The following is a 21361-nucleotide window of genomic DNA, read 5'->3' as shown; positions in this document are numbered from 1 at the left end:
ACAGCGGTAGTACAAAGATGTGGATTAATGTCAGTTGTACAAACATCGTACAACACTGTGGACGGCCATCTACTTAGAGCCTTCATAGAGAGATGGCAGCCAGCTACCAACACATTTCACTTACCTGTCGGAGAGATGACCATCACACTTGACGATGTGAGTACGTTGGTCGGTTTGCCAGTTGTTGGGCGTACCGTATCTTGCGAGCGTTTGATCCGTGATTCCAAAACGAAGCCCAGTAGTTTGATGTTCGAGTTGCTAGGTGAGTACCCGGACGATGTAAACAAGAAGAAAGCGGTGAAGTTTGAATGGTTGAAGGCTAAATTTAGCAAAGTGACCATGAGAGATAGTGCGGAGAAGAGGACATACGCCATTCGGGCGTATTTGTTATTTTTGCTCGGGTGTACTATACTGTGCGACAAGACAGGCAACATGGTAAGCGTGGAGTATCTAAATCTTGTATCTGATTTGGATCGGATCGGCGAGTATGCTTGGGGCACTGCATGTCTTTGCCGGTTGTACGATGAGCTTTCCTCAGCCTCACAAAAATCAACGAACTCGATGGCTGGCTGGCTGACGCTCTTTCAGTCATGGATTTACGAGCACTTTCCTTATTTGGCGGGTGGCACATTGAAGACGGAATTCGAGGGGCCATTAGCGAGCCGATGGGAGCCTCAGTCAAAGACTACTTCAACGCCTGAACGAGCGTCGTACCTGCGATCTCGATTAGATGATTTGATCCCCGATCAGGTAAAATACCAGTTTAATAATTTGTTATTACTACTTAAGTAGGTTTTTAAATCTAATTTTTTATTTATTTTACTAGGTCGTATGGTCACCGTATACGGCTATTCGTGATCGTTTCCCGATGCCAGATTCTGCTTGGTTTAGTGGGATGATATGTTGCATGGACCACTTCGAGGCATATCATCCGGACAGAGTGTTGAGGCAGTTCAACCGGGTGCAAATCATTCCAGGTCGTGCATACATGTCAAAAGATATGTACAAAGCTCTAGTTAGCAAAGGTCGACAGGTCCAGAACTCGATTTTCGTTGCGTACGGCGAACGATTCTCTGATCGGTGGGAGGAGTATTGTCTGGACGAGGAGTCGAGGTCCGTTGAAGTTGAACTCGGGGAGGCGGACACTTCGCCGGACTACATGGATTGGTTCCGACCTAGATGCATGTTACAACTGAGTAGGCATGGAGCCCATCCACCTCGACCCCAGGCGGATCGACCTCGACCCCATGAAGCTCGTCCAGGGGGTGGTACCAATAAGAAGGTCCAACTTTCACAAATTTTGGAGTTGGTGAAGGGTACACTTAGCGAGGTGCGGGGACTTGCGCCATCCGACGCTCATACGGTCATGTGGGGGACCCTAAATGATATTGTCAGATTGATCGAGCCGGATGCCCCACTTCCACCTCCTTCGAGCTCGTCGGATGCCCCACCACCACCTCCAGGTAGCTCGATAGGGCCAATTCCACCGCCATCGAGCTCGTCCGATGCCCCACAGGCGGTTGTGAAACGCGTGTTTAGTAGGAAGAAAAAAACACAGGATTAGTCTTGTATTTTTTTAGATGGATGTTGTTTGATGGATTTTATTTGATTTACTTGTTTTGTTCATTTAGTTTTATATGGATTTTGGTTGTTTTGAATGAAAATATTTTTGATAATTTGAATTTTTTTTTTTTTGTCCAAAAACACTTAGAATATGTTTTTTATCTTACATTGCAATATATTTGGGGTTAATTTCACAAAAAAAAAAATTGCAATTTTTTCAAAAAAAAAAGTGTGATACAGATCCAATTCGACAGCTAGCTGTCGAATTTAGATCTGAAATTCGACAACTAGCTGTCGAATTTCATCTGTATCAAATTTTTTTTTTTTTGAAAAAATTGCAATTTTTTTTCAATTTGTCCAAAAACACTTAGATGTGTTTTTTATGTTACATTGCAATATATTTGGGGTTAATTTCACAAAAAAAAAAAAATTGCAATTTTTTCAAAAAAAAAAAAAAATTTGATACAGATCAGATTCGACAGCTAGCTGTCGAATTACTATGTGAAATTCGACAGCTAGCTGTCGAATTTCATCTGTATCAATTTTTTTTTTTTTTTTGAAAAAATTGCAATTTTTATTTTTTTTTTCCAAAAACACTTAGATGTGTTTTTTATGTTACATTGCAATATTTTTGGGGTTAATTTCACAAAAAAAAAAAAAATTGAATTTTTTTCAAAAAAAAAAAAAAAAATTTGATACAGATCAAATTCGACAGCTAGCTGTCGAATTTCACATAGTAATTCGACAGCTAGCTGTCGAATTTGATCTGTATCAAATTTTATTTTTTTTTTTGAAAAAATTTCAAATTTTTTATTTTTTGTCCAAAAACACTTAGATGTGTTTTTTATGTTACATTGCAATATATTTGGGGTTTATTGCATGTTACAAATAAAAATTGCAATTTTTTCAAAAAAAAAAAAACATAGTTTTTTCAAATAAAAACACAACACTTAATAACATTGAAACTAGCACCAGTAACTTTACATAGTTTTGTTCGGAGAACTATCACCATTGTCTGATATAGTAATAATCTCGAAACTCTCTCGCGTGGCAACATTTTGACCTATTAGTTCTCGAAATGCTGTAATCCGACCATCCATTTCTGCCGGCTTCCAACCATCAGCTTTAGGATCATGACATCGGTACCAATAATCGGCGATAGGAGGTATTGGACAATTCTTATTCAAGACAACATGCACGAAGTGACAGTTGTCGACGAATGCCATTCCGTGCTCTTGTCTCTCGCTGAAAAGCTTTGGATCGCTCGATAGAGGAAGGAACGTGAGACACTGATACTTGGATAAGTAGACAAGCACAATATTGTATGTTGAAGCAATTACATGACCCATATTTGGAAAAGACATCCAATGATCACGAGTTGCAGGAACATCCCAGTTACTCACAATAGCTTGCATGCTTCTAACGGTTTCTTCGCCACGGTGCATGGTCGTGTAAGTGGAAAAATTAGAAGTCAACTCCCGTAGCATGTCATCTCGCACTCGACCCCATTCATCTTCTCCAAATCCCATCATAGAGGCAACTGCCCGAAATCCACAGTGTCCATCTGAACCGACATTGATGATTTCTCGAACGTGCATACGAAATCGTGGATGGATCGTGTCAATGTACTTATTCTTGCCGATCAAACCTGGTGGCAATCCCACATCTGCATCTTCAAATAATGGTTTGAACGACTCTTGCGTCGGTATAGTGCTTTTTCCTGACTCTTGAGTTGGTATAGTGTTAAAAGAATCATTCGAGTGCCCTCGTAATCTCATCAGTACAGGTATAAGCTGCAGTATATTACACTTCATTACTCAGCACAATTATAAAATACAACTTCAATGAAATGAGACGATAGTAGCGACATTTACCTTTGGAGAACAACTAGCTTGCTTCGATTTTTTTTTCTTTGGCTCCACATACTCAAAATGTGATTTGTCCCGAGTGCTTGATTTGTCTTTCCTATTTTTTGCCGGTCGACCTTTGCTAACAACTTTTTCACTTGGCTCCGTAAGGTTAGTCTTCTCTGGGTGGGTAAAATGTCTCAAATGGTTGCGCAATCGAGTTTTTGCATCGAGATCGGCACATTCAAAGAGCTTCTGGTATTCCGATAATTCTTCGTCGATGGTTGGTAGGATGACTTGGTCTGTGGTCGCGACGGGCTCCATACTCATGTGTTTCCAATACGAGCCTATTAACTCAAGTGGGATAGGACATTTGTTCACAACAACATACTCATGAAGTTCATGGCGACATGGTAGACTGTGGGTTGTTCGGATGGCGCAACTACAACCCATATCGCTCGGTTGCAATAGTTTCGCATTGTCCACCTCAACTTTGAGTAGTTGCAGAGCGTATTTTGAGATACTTCCACGAAGCTCATTGTATATCAACGTTTTGAAAGTGTGCTCGTAAGTATTTTTACTTACTTCAAAGGAAGCCTTGATGTCATTGTGTTGTTCGACAATTTGATTGTGGACTTTCGTATACAAATCCACAAATGTGCCAGTTGAATTACGCACATCCCTTTTCATTCGTCCGTGTGCCCCCTCCACCCTATTAGAAGTGTACGTTCCAAAATGAGTATACTTATTTGTCCACACCGATACAAGTCTCTCCTTGTACGGATCCAACCATGAATTAGCTACATATTCTATAGCCGGGAGATTACCGATAAATGTTCTTTTCAAATCCTCCCAATCCTCATTGAACTCCTCTATGGTATTTCTTTCAATAAGAGCCGAAAAACTCGACTGAAATTGCTTCCATTTGGTGATGTCCTTTGGGAACAATTTCTTACAATTGGCCACTATATTCTTGTTCACATGCCACCGACACAGCAAGTGATGACTCGATGGATACACATTGGCCACTGCTTTCATTAAACCCAAATCTCGATCTGTTACAATGCAATTAGGCCGAGGACAACTGGTCATGGCCTCCTTCAAACAACGCAACGCCCATTCAAAATTTTCCGTCTTTTCGTGGTCCAAGTATGCAAAGGCAATTGAGAACGTCTTGTTGGTACAAGTAAAACCCACAATCTCAAGAAATGGGAGTCCGTAACGATTGGTCTTGTACGTGCAATCGATGAAGAATACGTACGGATACGACTGTGCCAACTTAATGCATTTCGGGTGGATCCAAAACAAGTCGGTAATCGCATTCAACTCGTTCGATCTATGGTACGAGAGGTATTCATCTTCTTTCAACTTGACGAACAATGATTGCAATTGAGATCTCCCATCCAATTCACTGAAATTTAACTTAGAGATAGTATTGTAAACTGTCTTCATACCAGTTACATTAGACGGGTCCTTTTGCTTCAATGCTCTTAGAATTGCCCTTGGTTTCACCATTGCTTTCTTCATAGTGTGAACAAAGGAAACATCCTCATTTGATAATCTTCCAGCATAAGAGTGTCCGTGCAAGTTTTCGAATAAGTTGTGGTTGTGAATACCACTATGAACATCCAATTTCCACTCAGCCTTTTCATCATCCTTGTGTTCTCTTGTCCCCTTCAATTTAAACGGACAATTGCATTTCTTTGAACCGGTGCTCCTTTTTTCCCGGTCTTTGATCATCTTCACCTGGTACCTTCTTGCCAACATAATGGTCCCCACGCTCACAACGAACAATCACATACGGTGTCCTACGTCCTCTATCCCCGTCACTCGAACCCCCAATCATTAACACCATTCCAATTCTTTTACATACTTCACGAACCCATGCCAATAAAGCTTCTTTTGTTGGGAATTTTTCTGACGTGGTAAATGAATGGGTGCAATCGATCTACACAAAAGTGTCGAAAATATAAGACAAGTAAATTTGCAACAGGAACCAAATCGACACTTAAGTGTCGAAAATTACCCACATTTTCGACACTTAAGTGTCGAAAATAGAGGTCACTTTCGACACCTACGTGTCGAATTATGATACAATTTTCGACACCTTAGTGTCGAAAATTTGGGTAATTTTCGACACTTAAGTGTCGAAAATTGTATCATAATTCGACACTTAGGCGTCGAAAATGAGGGGTATTTTCGACACATACACGTCGAAAAATAAGGGTATTTTCGACCTGTATGTGTCGAAAATACATGGCGAGTTTTAAAAAAAAAAAAAAATTCAAAATCGATGTTTTAGCTCAAAAAATACATGAATACATACCTGAATGGGTTCTCCTTGCTCGTAAACTACCATTCTATTGTCATTTGACGCCATTTTGCAAGTTGTGTAAGGTTTTGATTTCTTTTGTTTTGGGGTTTTTTAGGAGGGTTTTTGGGGAGGGAGAAGAAGGAGGTGGAGGAGGTGAGGGGTTTGTGAGTGAGGAGGGAAATGTTTTTTTTAGGTTTTTGATTATTTGGTATTTAAGAAAGAAAAATAGTATTTGTAATATTTTTTTGGTTTTAATTTTCATTAAGGGCATTAAAGTAATTTACAATTAATTATTTATTTTTTATTTTTTTGGTATTCAAGTGAGCAAAAATTAGTATTTGAAATAGTGATACCCTTTAAAGAATGCATCACTTTGTTCATAATACTAAAGAATTTTCAATGATTGAATTTTATTTTTTTATAATTTGATTATGTTGGTTTGATTTTTATTGAGAAAGAAGTAAGAGTGAACAAGTCGGACCCCATCAACTCGTTGAACTCGTCAAATCCGATAAAACGGTGTATTTTTTTCATAAACCTTGTCTAGTAAAACTTTGAATTTAGATGCTTCGTGTAATGGATTTACAACGGAGCTTAACATTTATTATTGATGTTATTTACCTTGATTTCAATTTAAAATTCTACGCTTGACCATTCATTATAGTTTATAAATAGTTTCGCATAAAATTATAAATAAATAAAAAACATGTTTAATTTATAATGGGTTTCAACCCGTGAAGATTGAGTTCTATTATAAACCCGTCACAAATCCGCATATCGTAAACTCGATCCTTAAAATCAAGAACTGTTGTTTGACGAGTCTTAACTCTTAACTATGTTATTTTAAATATCTTAACTATATTTTATCAAAAATAAATAAATAAAAAATTCATAAGAATTAAATTTAACAAACACCACTAAGAAATTCATCAAGATTCAAATTTTCAGTCCAAATTACAGTAATATGCTATTAACCAAAACCCTAACAACCACGAAGTGGAATCCTACAATATCGGGCTAAATATACTTATTTTTCTCAACAAATTATTAATTACTAATCTAATTAACTAAACATACAGTAATCAAATATGATATTTGTATATATCCAATGATAATTCAAAGAAAATAATTAGGGTTTTGTGTGTGAGAGAGAAGCAACAAAATATATATGCATGCAATACCAGTGAACTATACGCATGGGAGATGAGTTGTAGAAATCAAGATAAACGTAATATTAATATATATATTTGTACTCAAAACTAATAAATATTAAAAAAAAACAAATATAAAATAAAAACTATATAGAACGTACTAGGATCATATATATATATATATATATATATATATATATATATATATATATATATATATATATATATATATATATATTAAGGTCAGATGAAAGGGGGCAAGTTACTTGCTCGGATAGCCCTTTCCATAACAGACCAAAGCAGCTCGTCTTTCTGCTGCACCGTCCGAACCTCGATTTCAACCAATATAGGAATCGCCAATCGTAAGTCGTGGTTAGGGTCCGAAAAAATTTGGTCCACGAAATCGAGCGCCTCTTTGTCGAACCAATCGACCTCGTCTTTAGTCATCCGATAGTACTCTTCCAGCCGACGGCTCAGCACCGATCTGATGTCCCGTGAGTAGGGGTCTCCGTTTATCAATAGCTCGGCATCGAAAATCTCGTAATCGATGATTTGTTCATGGCCGTTGATGTCCTTTGTCATGAATTTTGTTCGAATCTCGAAGAGAAAGGTTTTGTATCCGTGGCTAATTTGGTAGTTGTACCGTGAAAGTATCTCGTAATCGATGGAGAAACGGTAGCGGTGCTCGTAACGGTAGCCATGCGCCGGTCTTTGTTCAGCCATTGAAAAAGGGTTTCTGATGAAGATAGATAGAGAGAGAAGCAACAGATATATATATATATATATATATATATATATATATATATATATATATATATATATATATATATATATATATATATATATATATAACTCTAAAAATAATTAGAGAGGGAATAGGAAAAGGAAATCTAATTTGTTGAGGATTATAGGAAATTGATGAATCTGTTATATATTAGAAGACTATCTTAGTTAACAACAAGATAACTAGAGATCTATTAGTATATGACTACTACCTTAAATATTTCTACCGTGGATTTATTTAGTTTTCTTCTATTTATTATTTTATGTTTAACTCTTTTCTTTATATATTTTATTTTGAAAAACCATTCATTGAATAATTTCAAGTTACGGTACTTTTTCTTTATATATTTTATTTGAAAATTATTCCTTTAATTTTCTATTTATAAATTTCAGATTATAATAATAATAATTATTATTATTATTATTATTATTATTATTATTATTATTATTATTATTATTATTATTATTATTATTATTATTATTATTATTATTATAGTTTGTAAAAGGAAATATTTATGATTTTAATCCCCGGGGCGGTCCGTATGCAACATAGAGAATTTTGGAGAGAAAGTCTATGACTGATTCGTAATAGGAATATATATTAATATGACATTGATGCTTTAATTTGGAGGAGAATACCTTAATCAACAAATTAAACAATTAAACAAAATATTTTTATATGTATATTTATTTAAATTTGATATGCAAACACCAGATCAAGGTTTTGGGGTCTGTTAGGCATTCGAATTTGATGCCTCAGACTGCGTTTTATGGCGGCCCGAGAGGGGAGAAGCCGATGGTTCATCCCTTTTTCCGGCTTGGAAATTCGTAGTTTAGATGTTGTTGTTTCGCTTGCATTTACGTGTTAATCCGGTTGTTTTTAAAAGTCGTATTAGCTTGATCGAATTTTACTTCATTAGCAGTTGGACAAAGGTATGAACTGATAGAGTAGCATCTGGCTAAATTTTCAGATAGTGAATCGGCACGTGTGGATCGATACCGTAATTCAGATTCATTAAATACCCACACATACGTGCATCGTAGCATATATCAATAATCTTGATAGTAAACAAAAACGAAATAATAAAAATAAAAATAAAACTAGTCTAGACATCATCAATCAATGTTCAATCAACATAATCACACCAACACCATCACCATCACCACCTTCTTCATCTTCATAACCATGCATCATCGTCGTCATCGTCGTCGTCGTCATCACCACCACCACCGCCTTGATCGTCATCATCATCATCATCACCGCTACCTTCGTCGTCGTCGTCGTCACCACCACCACCACCAGCAACACCAAATATACCAAGAACACGAACAACAACACCACCACCGCCGTACTCGTTTCCGCCGTCGTCGTCGTCATCGTCATCATCAACATCAACATCAACAGCACCATCACCATCATCGACATCAACATCATCGACATCATCATAATAAACAGAATCCATAACCGACTCACGGCACGAAGGGCAAATCCTATCCACCAACAAATGCCGAAGAGCGCAAAGCGAATGATACGCTCGCCCGCAACACGGCATCTCCGATACCTGAGCCCCGACAACCGGTGCCCGCGAACATAACCCGCAATACTCCATCGAATCCATCACCTCCTCAACATCCTCAACCCTAACCCTAGGAAGCTCCAACCAATCTTTCAAAAAATAATAATCATCATCGGATTCATCCGGCAACCACAAGTGTAACGGGATCAGATCTTCCGCTCTTATCGCCCGTTGGATAACCGACTCCACCACCTCACCCTCTTGCTGAACCGTCCGAACCTCAACGGTAATCGATACGGGGACCACCGTAACGCACCGCGAAGCAAGCTCGGGGTCCTCCACCGTTTTTCTAACGAAATCCATCGCCTCGCGCTTGAAACTTATGGTTTCGTCGTTGTTCATCCAATACTCATTGAAACGACAACTCAACTTAAACAACCCCACGGCCGGGTCAACGTAGGATACGTCGTGGTATCTCTCGGAGTCGAGGGTTCGATCCCCGCCGCCGTTGATTGTACGGACGATGAAGTTAGCTGTGACCTCGAATAAATAGGGTTTTGTTCCGGTGTGGCGGAGTTGGTGTTTGTAACGTGAAACGAGTTCGTCTTCAACGGCGAAACGGTAACCGTATTCGTAACCTTTTGCTCTTCCTGCTGCTGCAGCCATCTTTTTTTTTTTTTTTTGGCCTTCTTCAATTTCCTTTTAAGAAAAATCAATTAACAGATCAATAAGCAGTAATTAAAAAATATAAATTTGAAGGGATCATATTAATTAGTGTACCTGAGAAGATCAGAAGCAAAAAACTATATGCAACAGATTGTAATTCGTGGGAGCTATGCGACTATTCAGTATTTTATATATATATATATACCTGACAGAGAGAGAGAGAGAGAGAGAGAGAGAGAGAGAGAGAGAGAGAATATGTAATTCGTTTGTATATGGTTGGGAAATTGATGTATTAATTCTTTTAGAGAAAAGATGGAGTTATATAATAATTAGGAAAGAAAATAAATAATTAACAATATAATAATTAGAAATAAAGGAGAAATCCAACACGAGATAGAGTTCTATCTTTTTTGTCTTTATTTTTGTGCATATTTGATGTTACATTAATTAATTTATTTATTTTTATCGGTCAAGGGTGAAGTCGGAATTTCCAATTTCTACCGATTTCGGTACGAAATATCCAATTTTGAAACAATTATTTTGTTCCGATTGCCAAACTCTCGATTTCTAATTTTTACGATTTTTAGTTTATTTTGTTTGGGTTTTTGTGATAAAGTCTCCAACCAAACATGTTTATTATTCTAGGTTTATGGGCTATAGCTCTTTCACCAATAAGCCCATCTCTTTAATGTTTATTATAAATAAAGGAAACACTCATGTATATCCCAATATTACCCTCAACTATTTATACTCAATTCTTAATTGTAACCCCAATTTAATCAATTTTGTCCACAAAAATTTAATTTTGACTTTTTTTTGGAGCATACTTTAATATACTCCAATTTAATCATTTAACTTAATTTAATCTCAATTTGACCCCAAATTTCACAAATTATTCAATTTTGACCCAAAACTTTATTTTTTTCACATATATTTTTTTTTCAAAAAAAAAAAAATTTGCCCCCGGAGACCGGCGTTGACTTTTCAAATTTTTTTTTTTCTTTCGGATTTTTTCGCCGGTCTCCGGCGTTGACTTTTTTTTTTTTTTTTTTTTGCTTTTTTCTTTTCTTTTCTTCCGGATTTTTTCGCCGGTTTCCGGCGCTCTCCGGCGTTGATTTTTTTTCGTTTTTTTTTGTTTGTTTTTTTTTTACGTCCGCCGCTAAACGTTGACCGTAATTGTACTGCCACTGACAATAAATTAACGTAATTATACTGTCAATGACAGTAAATTAACGTAATTGTACTGCCGTTGACAATATATTTATGTAATTGTGTTGCCGTTGACAGTAAATTAATGTAATATTATTATTTTTTTATTTTGTTTTTTTGTTTTTTTATTTTATTTGATTTGTTGACAAGTCAACGTAATTATATTACTGTCGTTGACAGTAAAATAACTGTAAACACAATAATATTACTGTCAACAACATCAATATTATTATTTTTTTGGGTTTTTTGTTTTGTTTAAGTTATTCACGGAGTAATGTAATAATATTACTGTCTATTATTGTAATATTAGTGTAAACACAATAATATTACTGTGGTTGACGGTAATATTACTGTTGTTATAGTAATATTGTTGTCAACCACATCAATATTATAATTATTTTGTTTGGATTTTTTGTTTGTTTGTGTGATTCATGGAGTAACGGAATAATATTACTGTCTATTATTGTAATATTACTGTAGTTGACGGTAATATTATGTTGTTATAGTAATATTACTGTCACTCACAGTAATATTAATTCTTTTGGTTTTTTATTATGTTTACATTTGTTGAACGGTCAACATAGTAATATTATTCTATTACACAATAATAATGAGTTTTGTTGTGTTAATATTACTGTGCTAGAGATTAATATAGCAATATTACTGTGTTAAACAGTAGTTTAGTTTAATTTTACTGTGTTTAACAGTAATATAGTTAATATTACTGTCAATCACAACAATATTGCTGTTTAAACGAAGAAAAAAAGGTTACAGAAAGAAAGGAAAGAAAAAAAAAATTGAAAAAGTCAACGCCGGAGACCGGCGAAAAAATCCGGAAGGAAAATTTTTTTTTTTTGAAAAGTCAATGCCGGAATCCGGCGGGAAAAAAAAAGTTTTTGAAAAAGAAATTTTTTTGAAAAAAAAAAGTTTTGGGTCAAAATTGAATAATTTGTGAAATTTTGGGTCAAATTGAGGTTAAATAAAGTTAATGATGAAATTGGAGCATATTAAAGTAGAGGGGTTATTTTAATCATTTACAAAAATTAGGACCATGTGTGGATAAAGAAGTTTTTTTGTTTTATTGTAATTGGAAGTATAGAAGGCTATTGGAGCTTTTAAGTCCATTAGTATACTTTTAAGCCCATTGTTTTTTAACACGGTTTACATACTACAGTTTACATGTATAAAGATAAAGATATTTTATTTTAATTTGTTAATAGAATTAACACGTGTTTAGATATGTATTTATTATATATTCAATTAGTTATTAAATAAATCTCTAGTTTTTATTTTATTCAAATAAAATTGATATATTTAATTGGGGGAAATTATGGTTTTCAATTTTCATCCCTCAAGTTTGCATTGATTTCACATTTGGTCCATCATGTTCACAAAATACATATTTGTTCCCCTCATGTTTGAATAATTTAACATTTTTTGTCATTTCCGTCAATTTACCATTAGTATGTCAGTTAAAGCAGTGATGGACGATTTCATTAGTACTTACGGAAAATTGATGGAAATGACTATTAAATCTTGCAAAAATCAGGGACCAAATATGTTTTTTGTAAACATGAGAAATCAAATGTAAAATTAGTGCAAAGTTGAGGGGACGCAAATTGTAGTTTTCGCATTTAATTGGAGTATATAATCTTGTGTTATAGAATAAAGCCTATAAGCTCACTAAATATAAATATGCATATAATTAATAAGGATATGAAAGCTTCTTATGACTTGTGAGAATTATGAGTATAAGTAAAAGAACCGAGGGAAATTATAGATAGGTTTTCTAATGAATAATGAAAGTTGTATCTCTCATTGCCAAAGAGAGTTATTTATACATAAAGAGTTATAAGCATTCCACAAATAAAACACGTAGCTTAAAAAAACTTAGTCCATAAGACTCAATTGATTTATATTATAATAGTTTCATAATTTATTAATATTTATTTATTTAAGTGTATATAAAAGAAATGTAAAAATGACACAAATTATTAACAATAGCCAAACAGATTATTACTAATTCAAAGCAGTCCCATACATCAACAAAATATTGCAATTATATTATAGCTATTACAAATACAACATACAATTTTAATACCAAAATAATACCCTCACAAACACCTAATTAAACTTTCAAGAGTTTGATATTACCAAATTACCTGATTTATTTCATTTCTTGGAATACATAGATTCCACCTTGCCATCATTCCCACCAAGCAACATATACTTATCCTTCCTTGTCAACTGAGTCAGCTCGAATCCCAATGCACCACCCAAGATCTTCTGCACGTGGTTCGCCACCTCGATCGAAGATTTCCCCCCGGCCCCGCACGTCATTTCTTCCGGAATCTTCTCGAGGAAAGTGAGCTCGTAAGTCGGCCTAGGGTTCATGAAGTAGAAATAAGCATCCCAAAATTTAACCCCTCGAACCGTAGTCCCGTAAAACATGTTCTGCTTGAGGTTTATAGCCACAGGCACAATCCTGTCGCTCAACTCCGCAAACAAAGCACTGAATCTCAACAGATACGGCTCCCTGCACGTGGTCCCTTCTGGGCAAACTACGAGATCGCCCTTCTGTAGCAACGCCTTCAAAATCGGGATTTTTATTTAGTTAGTATAATCGAAACTGGATGTCATATATGTCATTTATATAACGCTTTGACTTCAAACTTTGTAGCTCTTTGAGTTAGCTTTCTACTCTAACTAATTCGAGTTGGATTAGAAAGCTAACTCAAAAGACTACATTTTACGTGTTTTGAATTTTAAGGGTCAAAATCACGTTCGAAGTCAAATTGGTATTAGTAAAATTGTAACGACATTTACCCTTTCAAAATCGAAAAGAGTACAGTAACACTGTAGAATTTTACATAGTTTATAAGTTTAAATACCTTGATCATCGCAGCATCAGCCGCACGATCCCGCGTCAGTGCGACAGCTGGAATCGGAGAGAAGAATCTCGAGAACTTGCTAACGCTATAAGTCACGCACGAGACTTTTCTCCCCAATGCTATTGCTATGACAATGGGATCAAGGGACGCCCGGTGATTGCACACGTAGAGGTTGCCGGGGGACCCAGGGGAGGGGGCAGGAGGCAGATGCCCCCTTATCACGAGGTTGATTCCGAGCATCCCGTATGTGTAGCGTACAATTCGCTCCGGTAGTGGGAGGTTGAAGTAGACGCGGATTATTGAGAGGAGAAATCCGAAGGGCAGCCAAATGTAGGTTATGAGTGCGTTGAGTGGGGTCGGGCGCTGGACAAATCTGCCGTCGTGGAAGATCAATCGGCTTTTCAGACGATCTAGCGGCAATGGCTTGGCGGTTTTGCTAGGCGGCACCATGTAACCTTCCTGTTTAAGAACATAGATAAGAATCAAGATATTACAAATCTTGTACTGATGTCAAATGTGTGTTGACTAAGTTGACTTTCGGTTCGATTTTTTTTTTTTCTGATTTTTTTAGCTGGGATCTGCATTTATATCCATAACAAATAACAATAAAGTCTATAGTAATAAAGTTTTAACACATGCTCTGTTCCACCACTTGGCTTCTTGATTGTAAGGGTAAATGTTGTGGCCCCTGTTTTAGGTGTTAAGTGGTTGCGCCTCTCATCAATATATTACAACAGCCTCAACTACTACATTAAATTGTATGGCTATCCTATTATTTTATCATCATCACTAAAATATAATTTATGAACTAATAAAACATCATATGAAAAAAGTTGGAAATTCAAGATTTAGTGAAATTTGAAAATGAAAACAGTCAATAAGCCAAGGAAAAATCCCCGGATGGCCTAAATCGAGAAAGAAATCACGTAAACGATGATGGAGGGGTGACCCCCGATTACTTAAAAATATATAATATTGAATATTGATAAGCCAAGGAAAAATCCCCTGTATGGATTAAATCGAGAAAGAAATCGCGTAATCGACGATTTAGGGGTGACCCCCCGATTACTTAAAATATATAATATTGTTCTGCTAATCGAAGCAAAATCAACATCAGGTTGTGGATTATTGGAAAGTTTAGCTTATTATGTGCACAAAAACAGATTTGACCCCACAGAAATGTATATATGTAGATTACCAACACTACCAACAATTGAACAGAGGATTTTATAGTAATCAGTCACAATCTTAAAGCAAAAGTGCTTTTAGATGAGTCTTTATGGAATCTAGTAATCATTTTCAGATGTCTAATCGGAAGATCTAATTCGTATATTTCTCAAATTAAAATTAAAACAAAACGACATTCCGTATTCGAAAGTGAAACACCAAACATGTAAGATTTATACATTCAAACATCATGAAGCACATAAATTAAAAAAAAAATCCAAAACAAAATAACTTTAAAGAGCAGAAAATTAATTGGATAAGAAACGCAGTCGAATTTCTAATCTAATTTAATGTCTAATCTAATCTAAATTGGATACGAAACGCAATCGAAATTAGGCTAACTGCTAATCTAATTTCTTCTTGTTTTTCATAAGAAACAGAATCGAAAAATATTTCTTTTTTTTACATGAATCAGCAAATAGATTTCAGATAGGAGTTCATCTTCATCACAGTTATGCATATACTTCGTCAATTTTAGAGAGAGAGAGAGAGAAAGAGAGAGAGAGTTAACCTTGCAAATGGACATGAAATCGTGATCAGATTCCCGATCTCCAATGCCAATATCCGGCGTCTCGTCACCAAACTCCTTCAAAACCCCCAATTTCTTCAATTTTCCGACCAAAACACCAGGTTTCTTCACGAACCCCGTCGCCTTCCTAGTGGCCGGATCCACCTCAATCTCAGTCCCAATCACCTTATCTCCGCCCAAAAAGTCCTTCACGAACGGCTCCACCATAATCGTCGGATTCGCCGTGATTATGACCTTCCTCTTGCACTTCTCGAACACCTCGTAGCTCTCCGCCCTCACATCGGTGGCGTAGAACCGCGGCAGGACGGCGCGTGAGGCGAGCTCGATGTCCCGCACCTTGAGCCCCGCGAACGAGATGTAAATCAGCATCTGGATGGCGAGCGCCTCCGAGACGAACACGTACGCGACGGCGATCAGCGGGAACGCCAGGAGGAGCACCAGCCCCCGGAGGAGGCTTCCGGCCTCGATCGCCACCAGCATGAAGTAAGGGAAGGAGGACCGGGAAATTAGCAGTGTGCCGTCGAGGTCCGCCGCTATTGAGCGGCGGTTTTCGTCGGACCTGTCGCATTTCTCGATCGACGGAAAACGCGGCGCCGCGGCGGCGGCGGTGGTTTTTGCCATTTTTTTTTTTTCTGCCGGGGGTTTCTATGCGTGCATGAGCATTAATTAGCAGAGCGCGTGTTGTGTGTGTGTGTGTGTGTGTTTTCAGGAATGGTTTGGGGAGGGAAGCTGCCGTTTTAAATGAGAATTTGGAACGGCTCGGGGTAATGTGTAATGACGAAAATACCCTTCTTTCGGTTTGTAATAAATGAGTTAGATTTGGAGTCGATTGAAAAATAATGAGGTAACTTTATATATGTTCCTATCTACTTTTATTTAGTGGAATTGTCTCAAATGATGATTTGAGAAAATACATAATAAATTACACTCTCTCGTCTAGTTCGCGAACTATTCCAGAAAAAAATGAGATTTTTGTATAACACCTGGTTATATATCCTATCATACACGTGTATATTTTTAGTTGACTTACTGTAAGAAAAATAAGTCGTAACATTTCCAATTATTATGATGCTATAAATAAATCACCTTAAGTAATTGAGTTGGAAGAACAAAGGGGATCAATGACTCACGGGCTTGATGACCTTGAGATACCTGCGGTCAAAGAACACGTAAAATTAAGCCGGAGATTAATCCGGCGGAAACCCCTCCGACGCTCAAGTCAGGTGTGTGGATAACAAAATCGTAGATGCATACGAGCAATTGTATAGTTTGAATATTGAACGTACCTTAGCAAATGAGCTAGATCCTTTATTTATACCTCGTTGATTGGACTAGAGTTGGTTAGTTGAGATTGTCGGATCTAAGCCTTATTTGAAGATGATTGAACCTCCGCTATAGTGGACTTCAAGCTTAGGCTCGTTGCCCATTAAGTTAAGAAATTGTAGGCCCATTGAATTTGACCAATTATGCATATCAAATTATATTATTAAATTGTTGTAAAATTATATAATATTATTTTGGCCAATATAATTATTATATTGAAAATAAAAATATATGTAAGAGTTTTTCAAAATTGGTGGACCAAGTTTTCTTCCTTAACTACGTTTGAGAAAAGCTGTAATGTTTGGTGGCCTGAATTTATTGTACATGTGAGGTAACTATATCAATATGTATGTTTTAAATGGTATGTACTATGTAGGGTCTTCATTATTATGATTTTATTTTAACTTTTTAAGTGATGCAATAATAAATTTTATTAGTATATAATGATATTAATTAATTAATACTCACTAAATTATTCCAATTGTTTGAAATATTCAAAGATAATAAATGTGGTAGCTAGACTTTGCAGTAGATAACGAAACGTGAATATACTTTTTCACTTTTTTATATATCAATTAAATTTTCATTAACTCTCCGACACTATTTCTGCATTAATTAGTAAGTAAGGGTATTTTGGTCGATAAGTATCTGTTTTCTTAGAATTAAAACATATTTATTGAGATTTTTAAAACTTATGTCAAGGTGAAAAACGATACATATTTAAAAATGAATGGAGTATTTACAGATAAAAATTACGAGTATTTTTTTTCCTTTCTAATTTTCTTGGTGTTCCTTTTAACCAGACAATATTAGTTGTCAACCTATATATATGATAGGTCACATAATTAATATTAGATGTGTATATCTCGTTAGCACCCCAACAAATTATTGTCTTATGCAATTTAATCCATATATTCTACAATTATATAACAAAGTAGTACAATTAAATTGATTATGGCTATTGTCTCACCTACCAGCAATAAGTCAATAACCAAAGTTCGAGTTCACCAATTAATTGACTATTTGTTCATCTAAAATTTTGTGAAACATTACCAGTACACCTAATTGGTCTAATTATGGATAACATTGTATGTATCGGGTCGGATCGGTCCCGAGTTGCCTCGTTTGCGAAATAATTAATTGATTATGATCCTGTATTTTATTTTTAATTCGGTATTTATTCAAGTCTTGAAAATGAGCTTTTGGACTTGGTTTTAGATTTTAAATGCAAGTTCAAATATAATTATTTTATTGTTTTTAGAATAAAACGAGAGCTCGAAGTATATTTTGCATGAGTTTATAGTTATTAATTTTTTTCAATAAAATATACTCCCTCTGTTCCACAATAACTGTCTATTTTTAAAAATATTTTTGTTCCATATTATCTGTCACTTTAGATTTCCAATACTGTATTAAATGCATTTTTCCTGTTTTAACCTTACTAATGAAACTCTAATCATTATTTTTCTAATAAAGGTTGTTTTAGTCATTTCTATATGATTTTTCTAAAATCAAGATATATTTGTTGAGTTTCTTAATCTTTGTGAAAAGTGAAAAAAGACACTTATTTATGAACAGAGGAAGTAATTTATAACATTAATTTGTAGGGGCTCTTTGAGGAAACCCCCTCATTACCTTTTTTTTAATGGAGAGAGGTCCAAAATATTTCAGTCTACTTGAGAAAAATCCACACCCATTTTGAACTAATATGTTTTTCAGCTTTGCACCCGCCCGCCACATCATCACTGGGTCACGCGCTCAACAATTTTTTTTTTTTTTTTTCGTTTTTCCGTTTTTTTCCCCTTATTTTCTGTACCAGTTTTCTTAATCGACTATGGAGCATAGTCGATTAGCCTTAATCGACTATGCTTCATAGTCAATTACTATTAGGAATTTTTTTAATTTTTTTTTTGTTTTGTAATTTTTTTTCAGTATATCGTTCAACTATGATGAAGCATAGTCGACCAAAAGTCTGCTACAAAAAATAACAAATCAAAATTGTAAAAAAAAATGCAAAATCAACTATATTTTACAAAAAAAAACAAAAAATATAAGAACATTATAATTGATTTATACAATTGGAATCAATAAACAAAAAAAAAAAAGGAAAATTGGAATCGATCAACTTTAATCGACTACCAGAGCATAGTCGATTAAGAATCTGCTACTAAAAATAACAAATCATAACTACGAAAAAATGCAAAATCAACTATATATTACAAAAATAAAAAATATACAAACATTATAAATGATTTATACAATTAGAATCAATAAACAAAAAATCCAAAAAAAAAAAAGAAATTGGAGTCGATGAACCTTAATCGACTACCAGAGCATAGTTGATTAGCTTAATCGACTATGAACATGTACATAGTCGATTAATGTTTTAGCCTGCGCGAAATTCTGTACACGCGCCGTCATCCGCCCAATCCACCAAAAAACCCTAAATCTGCCTCCCATCGTCACCACACCGCCGCCACAAAACACCATCACCACCTTACTTTGATATTATGACAGTTTTTTTATTACAAATTAATAAATAAAATCACAACTCGCACCACCAACCAAAGCAGAACCACCAGTCCACCACCCATCAAAATCCGATTCCGATCGTCAAGTTTACCTCTTTTTGCCGCCGATGTAGCAATCGTGGCATTCGAACTCAGAATCGCTATCAAAATCATCATCATCTTTATGGCTTTTGTTAAGATCTACAACGACGACGGAGACGACAACGGCAACGACGACAACGACTTCAACGGAATTGACATTATTGTTCTGGCGGTGATGTCGGTGGTTGGTTCTTCATCTTCCGATAAGAGAGAATGAGAGAAAAGTATAAAAGTGAGAAAAAAAATAGAGAAGAGACGCGAGAGAAGAGACGGAAAATAGAAAATAAAATTAGGGTTTTGAAAGAGTATAGTAGACAATAAATGGTAGTTTTGGAATTATGAAAATATCACTTAACATGAATATTAGCTAAGAGGGTTTTCTAATCATTTTTTAAAGCGAGTGTTTCCTTAACTCATCTTCCTAAATAGAGGGTTCTTGCTAATTATCCCTAATTTGTATTGTTATTATATATATGGGCTTATTGCATATGGGCTAAATAATGACAACATGTTTTATAAATGGGCTTCAAAATAATAAAAAATGGCCGTATCTCTTAGTAGCAAAATGTTGATCTTGGAATAATATGTATAATTTTTTAATTTAAAAAAAATTGATTTTCAGAAAATTGTTTGGATTGAAATTGAATTATATATGACACTTTCATTTTCTAAACAATATTATTATGATTTTATATTAGGGGGAATGACAAAAAGGCCCATCACATGGGACTTAAATGCATTTTGGTCAAAAAAAAAAAAAGTCTCTTAATTAAACCCATCCCCATGTCTTTAGTCTAAAATACCCTCAATAATATAATTCTTATCAATTACAACCATTAGTTCTAACTTTCTTAATATTACACATTGACCCCGAATTTAAACAAATATATCACATTAACCCCCAAAACTTTATTTTTTCAGAAAATAATTTTTTTTTCTGAAATATTTTTTTTCCGGCCAGTTTCCGGCGTTGACCGGCGGTCTCCGGCGTTGACTTTTTTTTTTCATTGAAAACTTTTTTTTTCTTGAAATTTTTTTCCGGCCGGTCAACCACCGTTGACCGCTGGTCTCCGGCGTTGACTTTTTTTTTTTTTTTTTCTTAGAAAAAAATATTTTAATTAATATTACTGTTTTGGCTACTAAATTACTGTCTCAGACAGTAATATTACTGTTTGGGACAGTAATATTATGAATATTATTTTTCCGAACAATAATATTATTAATATTATTGTCTAAGCCAGTTAAATTACTGTTGGAGACAGTAATTTAGCATCCAATGCTGTAATATTAATAAAAATTATTTTTTTTTAAGAAAAAAAAAACAAAAAGTCAATTAACAGTTAAATTACTGTTTCCGACAGTTAAATAACTACTGGAGACAGTAATTTAGCAACGATTACAGTAATATTCTTAAAAATATTTTTTTTAAGAATAAAAAAGTCAATTAACAGTTAATTTACTGTCTCCAACAGTTAAATAACTGCTGGAGACAGTAATTTAGCAACGAATACAGTAATATTAATTATAATATTTTTTGAGGAAAAAAAAAAGTCAATTAACAGTTAAATTACTGTCTCCGACAGTTAAATAACTGCCGGAGACAGTAATTTAGCAGACAAGATAGTAATATTAATTAAAATATTTTTTTAAGAAAAAACAAAATTAAAAAAAAAAAGGAAAAGTCAACGGCAGTTGACCGGCCGGAAAAAAATTTCAGGAAAAAAAAGTT

At 35.0% G+C, this 21361-nt stretch overlaps 2 protein-coding genes across 2 annotated transcripts; both read right to left on the bottom strand.

The window, feature by feature from the left end:
* Positions 1-2543: 2543 nt before the first annotated feature.
* On the bottom strand, positions 2544-5177 carry LOC105960507 (protein FAR1-RELATED SEQUENCE 5-like). The gene is made up of 2 exons (XM_012984695.2): positions 3438-5177; positions 2544-3356 (listed from the first exon to the last, which is right to left on the bottom strand). Exons 1-2 carry the CDS (start codon positions 5175-5177, stop codon positions 2544-2546), a joined length of 2553 nt encoding a protein of 850 aa, XP_012840149.2.
* A 7864-nt stretch (positions 5178-13041) lies between these two features.
* LOC105960558 (putative glycerol-3-phosphate acyltransferase 8) lies at positions 13042-16518 on the bottom strand. The gene is made up of 3 exons (XM_012984746.2): positions 15680-16518; positions 13942-14400; positions 13042-13639 (listed from the first exon to the last, which is right to left on the bottom strand). Exons 1-3 carry the CDS (start codon positions 16316-16318, stop codon positions 13223-13225), a joined length of 1515 nt encoding a protein of 504 aa, XP_012840200.1. The 5' UTR covers positions 16319-16518; the 3' UTR covers positions 13042-13222.
* Between the last annotated feature and the right edge of the window lie 4843 nt (positions 16519-21361).

This window comes from Erythranthe guttata, chromosome 14 (assembly GCF_056151865.1).
Source record: "Erythranthe guttata isolate IM_541 chromosome 14, IM_541, whole genome shotgun sequence".
Taxonomy (NCBI): domain Eukaryota; kingdom Viridiplantae; phylum Streptophyta; class Magnoliopsida; order Lamiales; family Phrymaceae; genus Erythranthe; species Erythranthe guttata.
Note: the sequence above shows the minus strand (reverse complement) of the source record. Positions and strands in the feature narration are given on the sequence as shown.

Excerpts from the sequence above, each read along its gene's own strand:
- LOC105960507 (XM_012984695.2), bottom strand. The coding sequence starts at position 5,177 with ATGTTGGCAAGAAGGTACCAGGTGAAGATGATCAAAGACCGGGAAAAA. Across the intron at positions 3,357-3,437 it reads AAGCTAGTTGTTCTCCAAAG|CTTATACCTGTACTGATGAG; the intron begins GTAAATGTCGCT and ends AATATACTGCAG.
- LOC105960558 (XM_012984746.2), bottom strand. The coding sequence starts at position 16,318 with ATGGCAAAAACCACCGCCGCCGCCGCGGCGCCGCGTTTTCCGTCGATC. Across the intron at positions 14,401-15,679 it reads ATTTCATGTCCATTTGCAAG|GAAGGTTACATGGTGCCGCC; the intron begins GTTAACTCTCTC and ends GTTCTTAAACAG. Across the intron at positions 13,640-13,941 it reads CTGATGCTGCGATGATCAAG|GCGTTGCTACAGAAGGGCGA; the intron begins GTATTTAAACTT and ends CCGATTTTGAAG.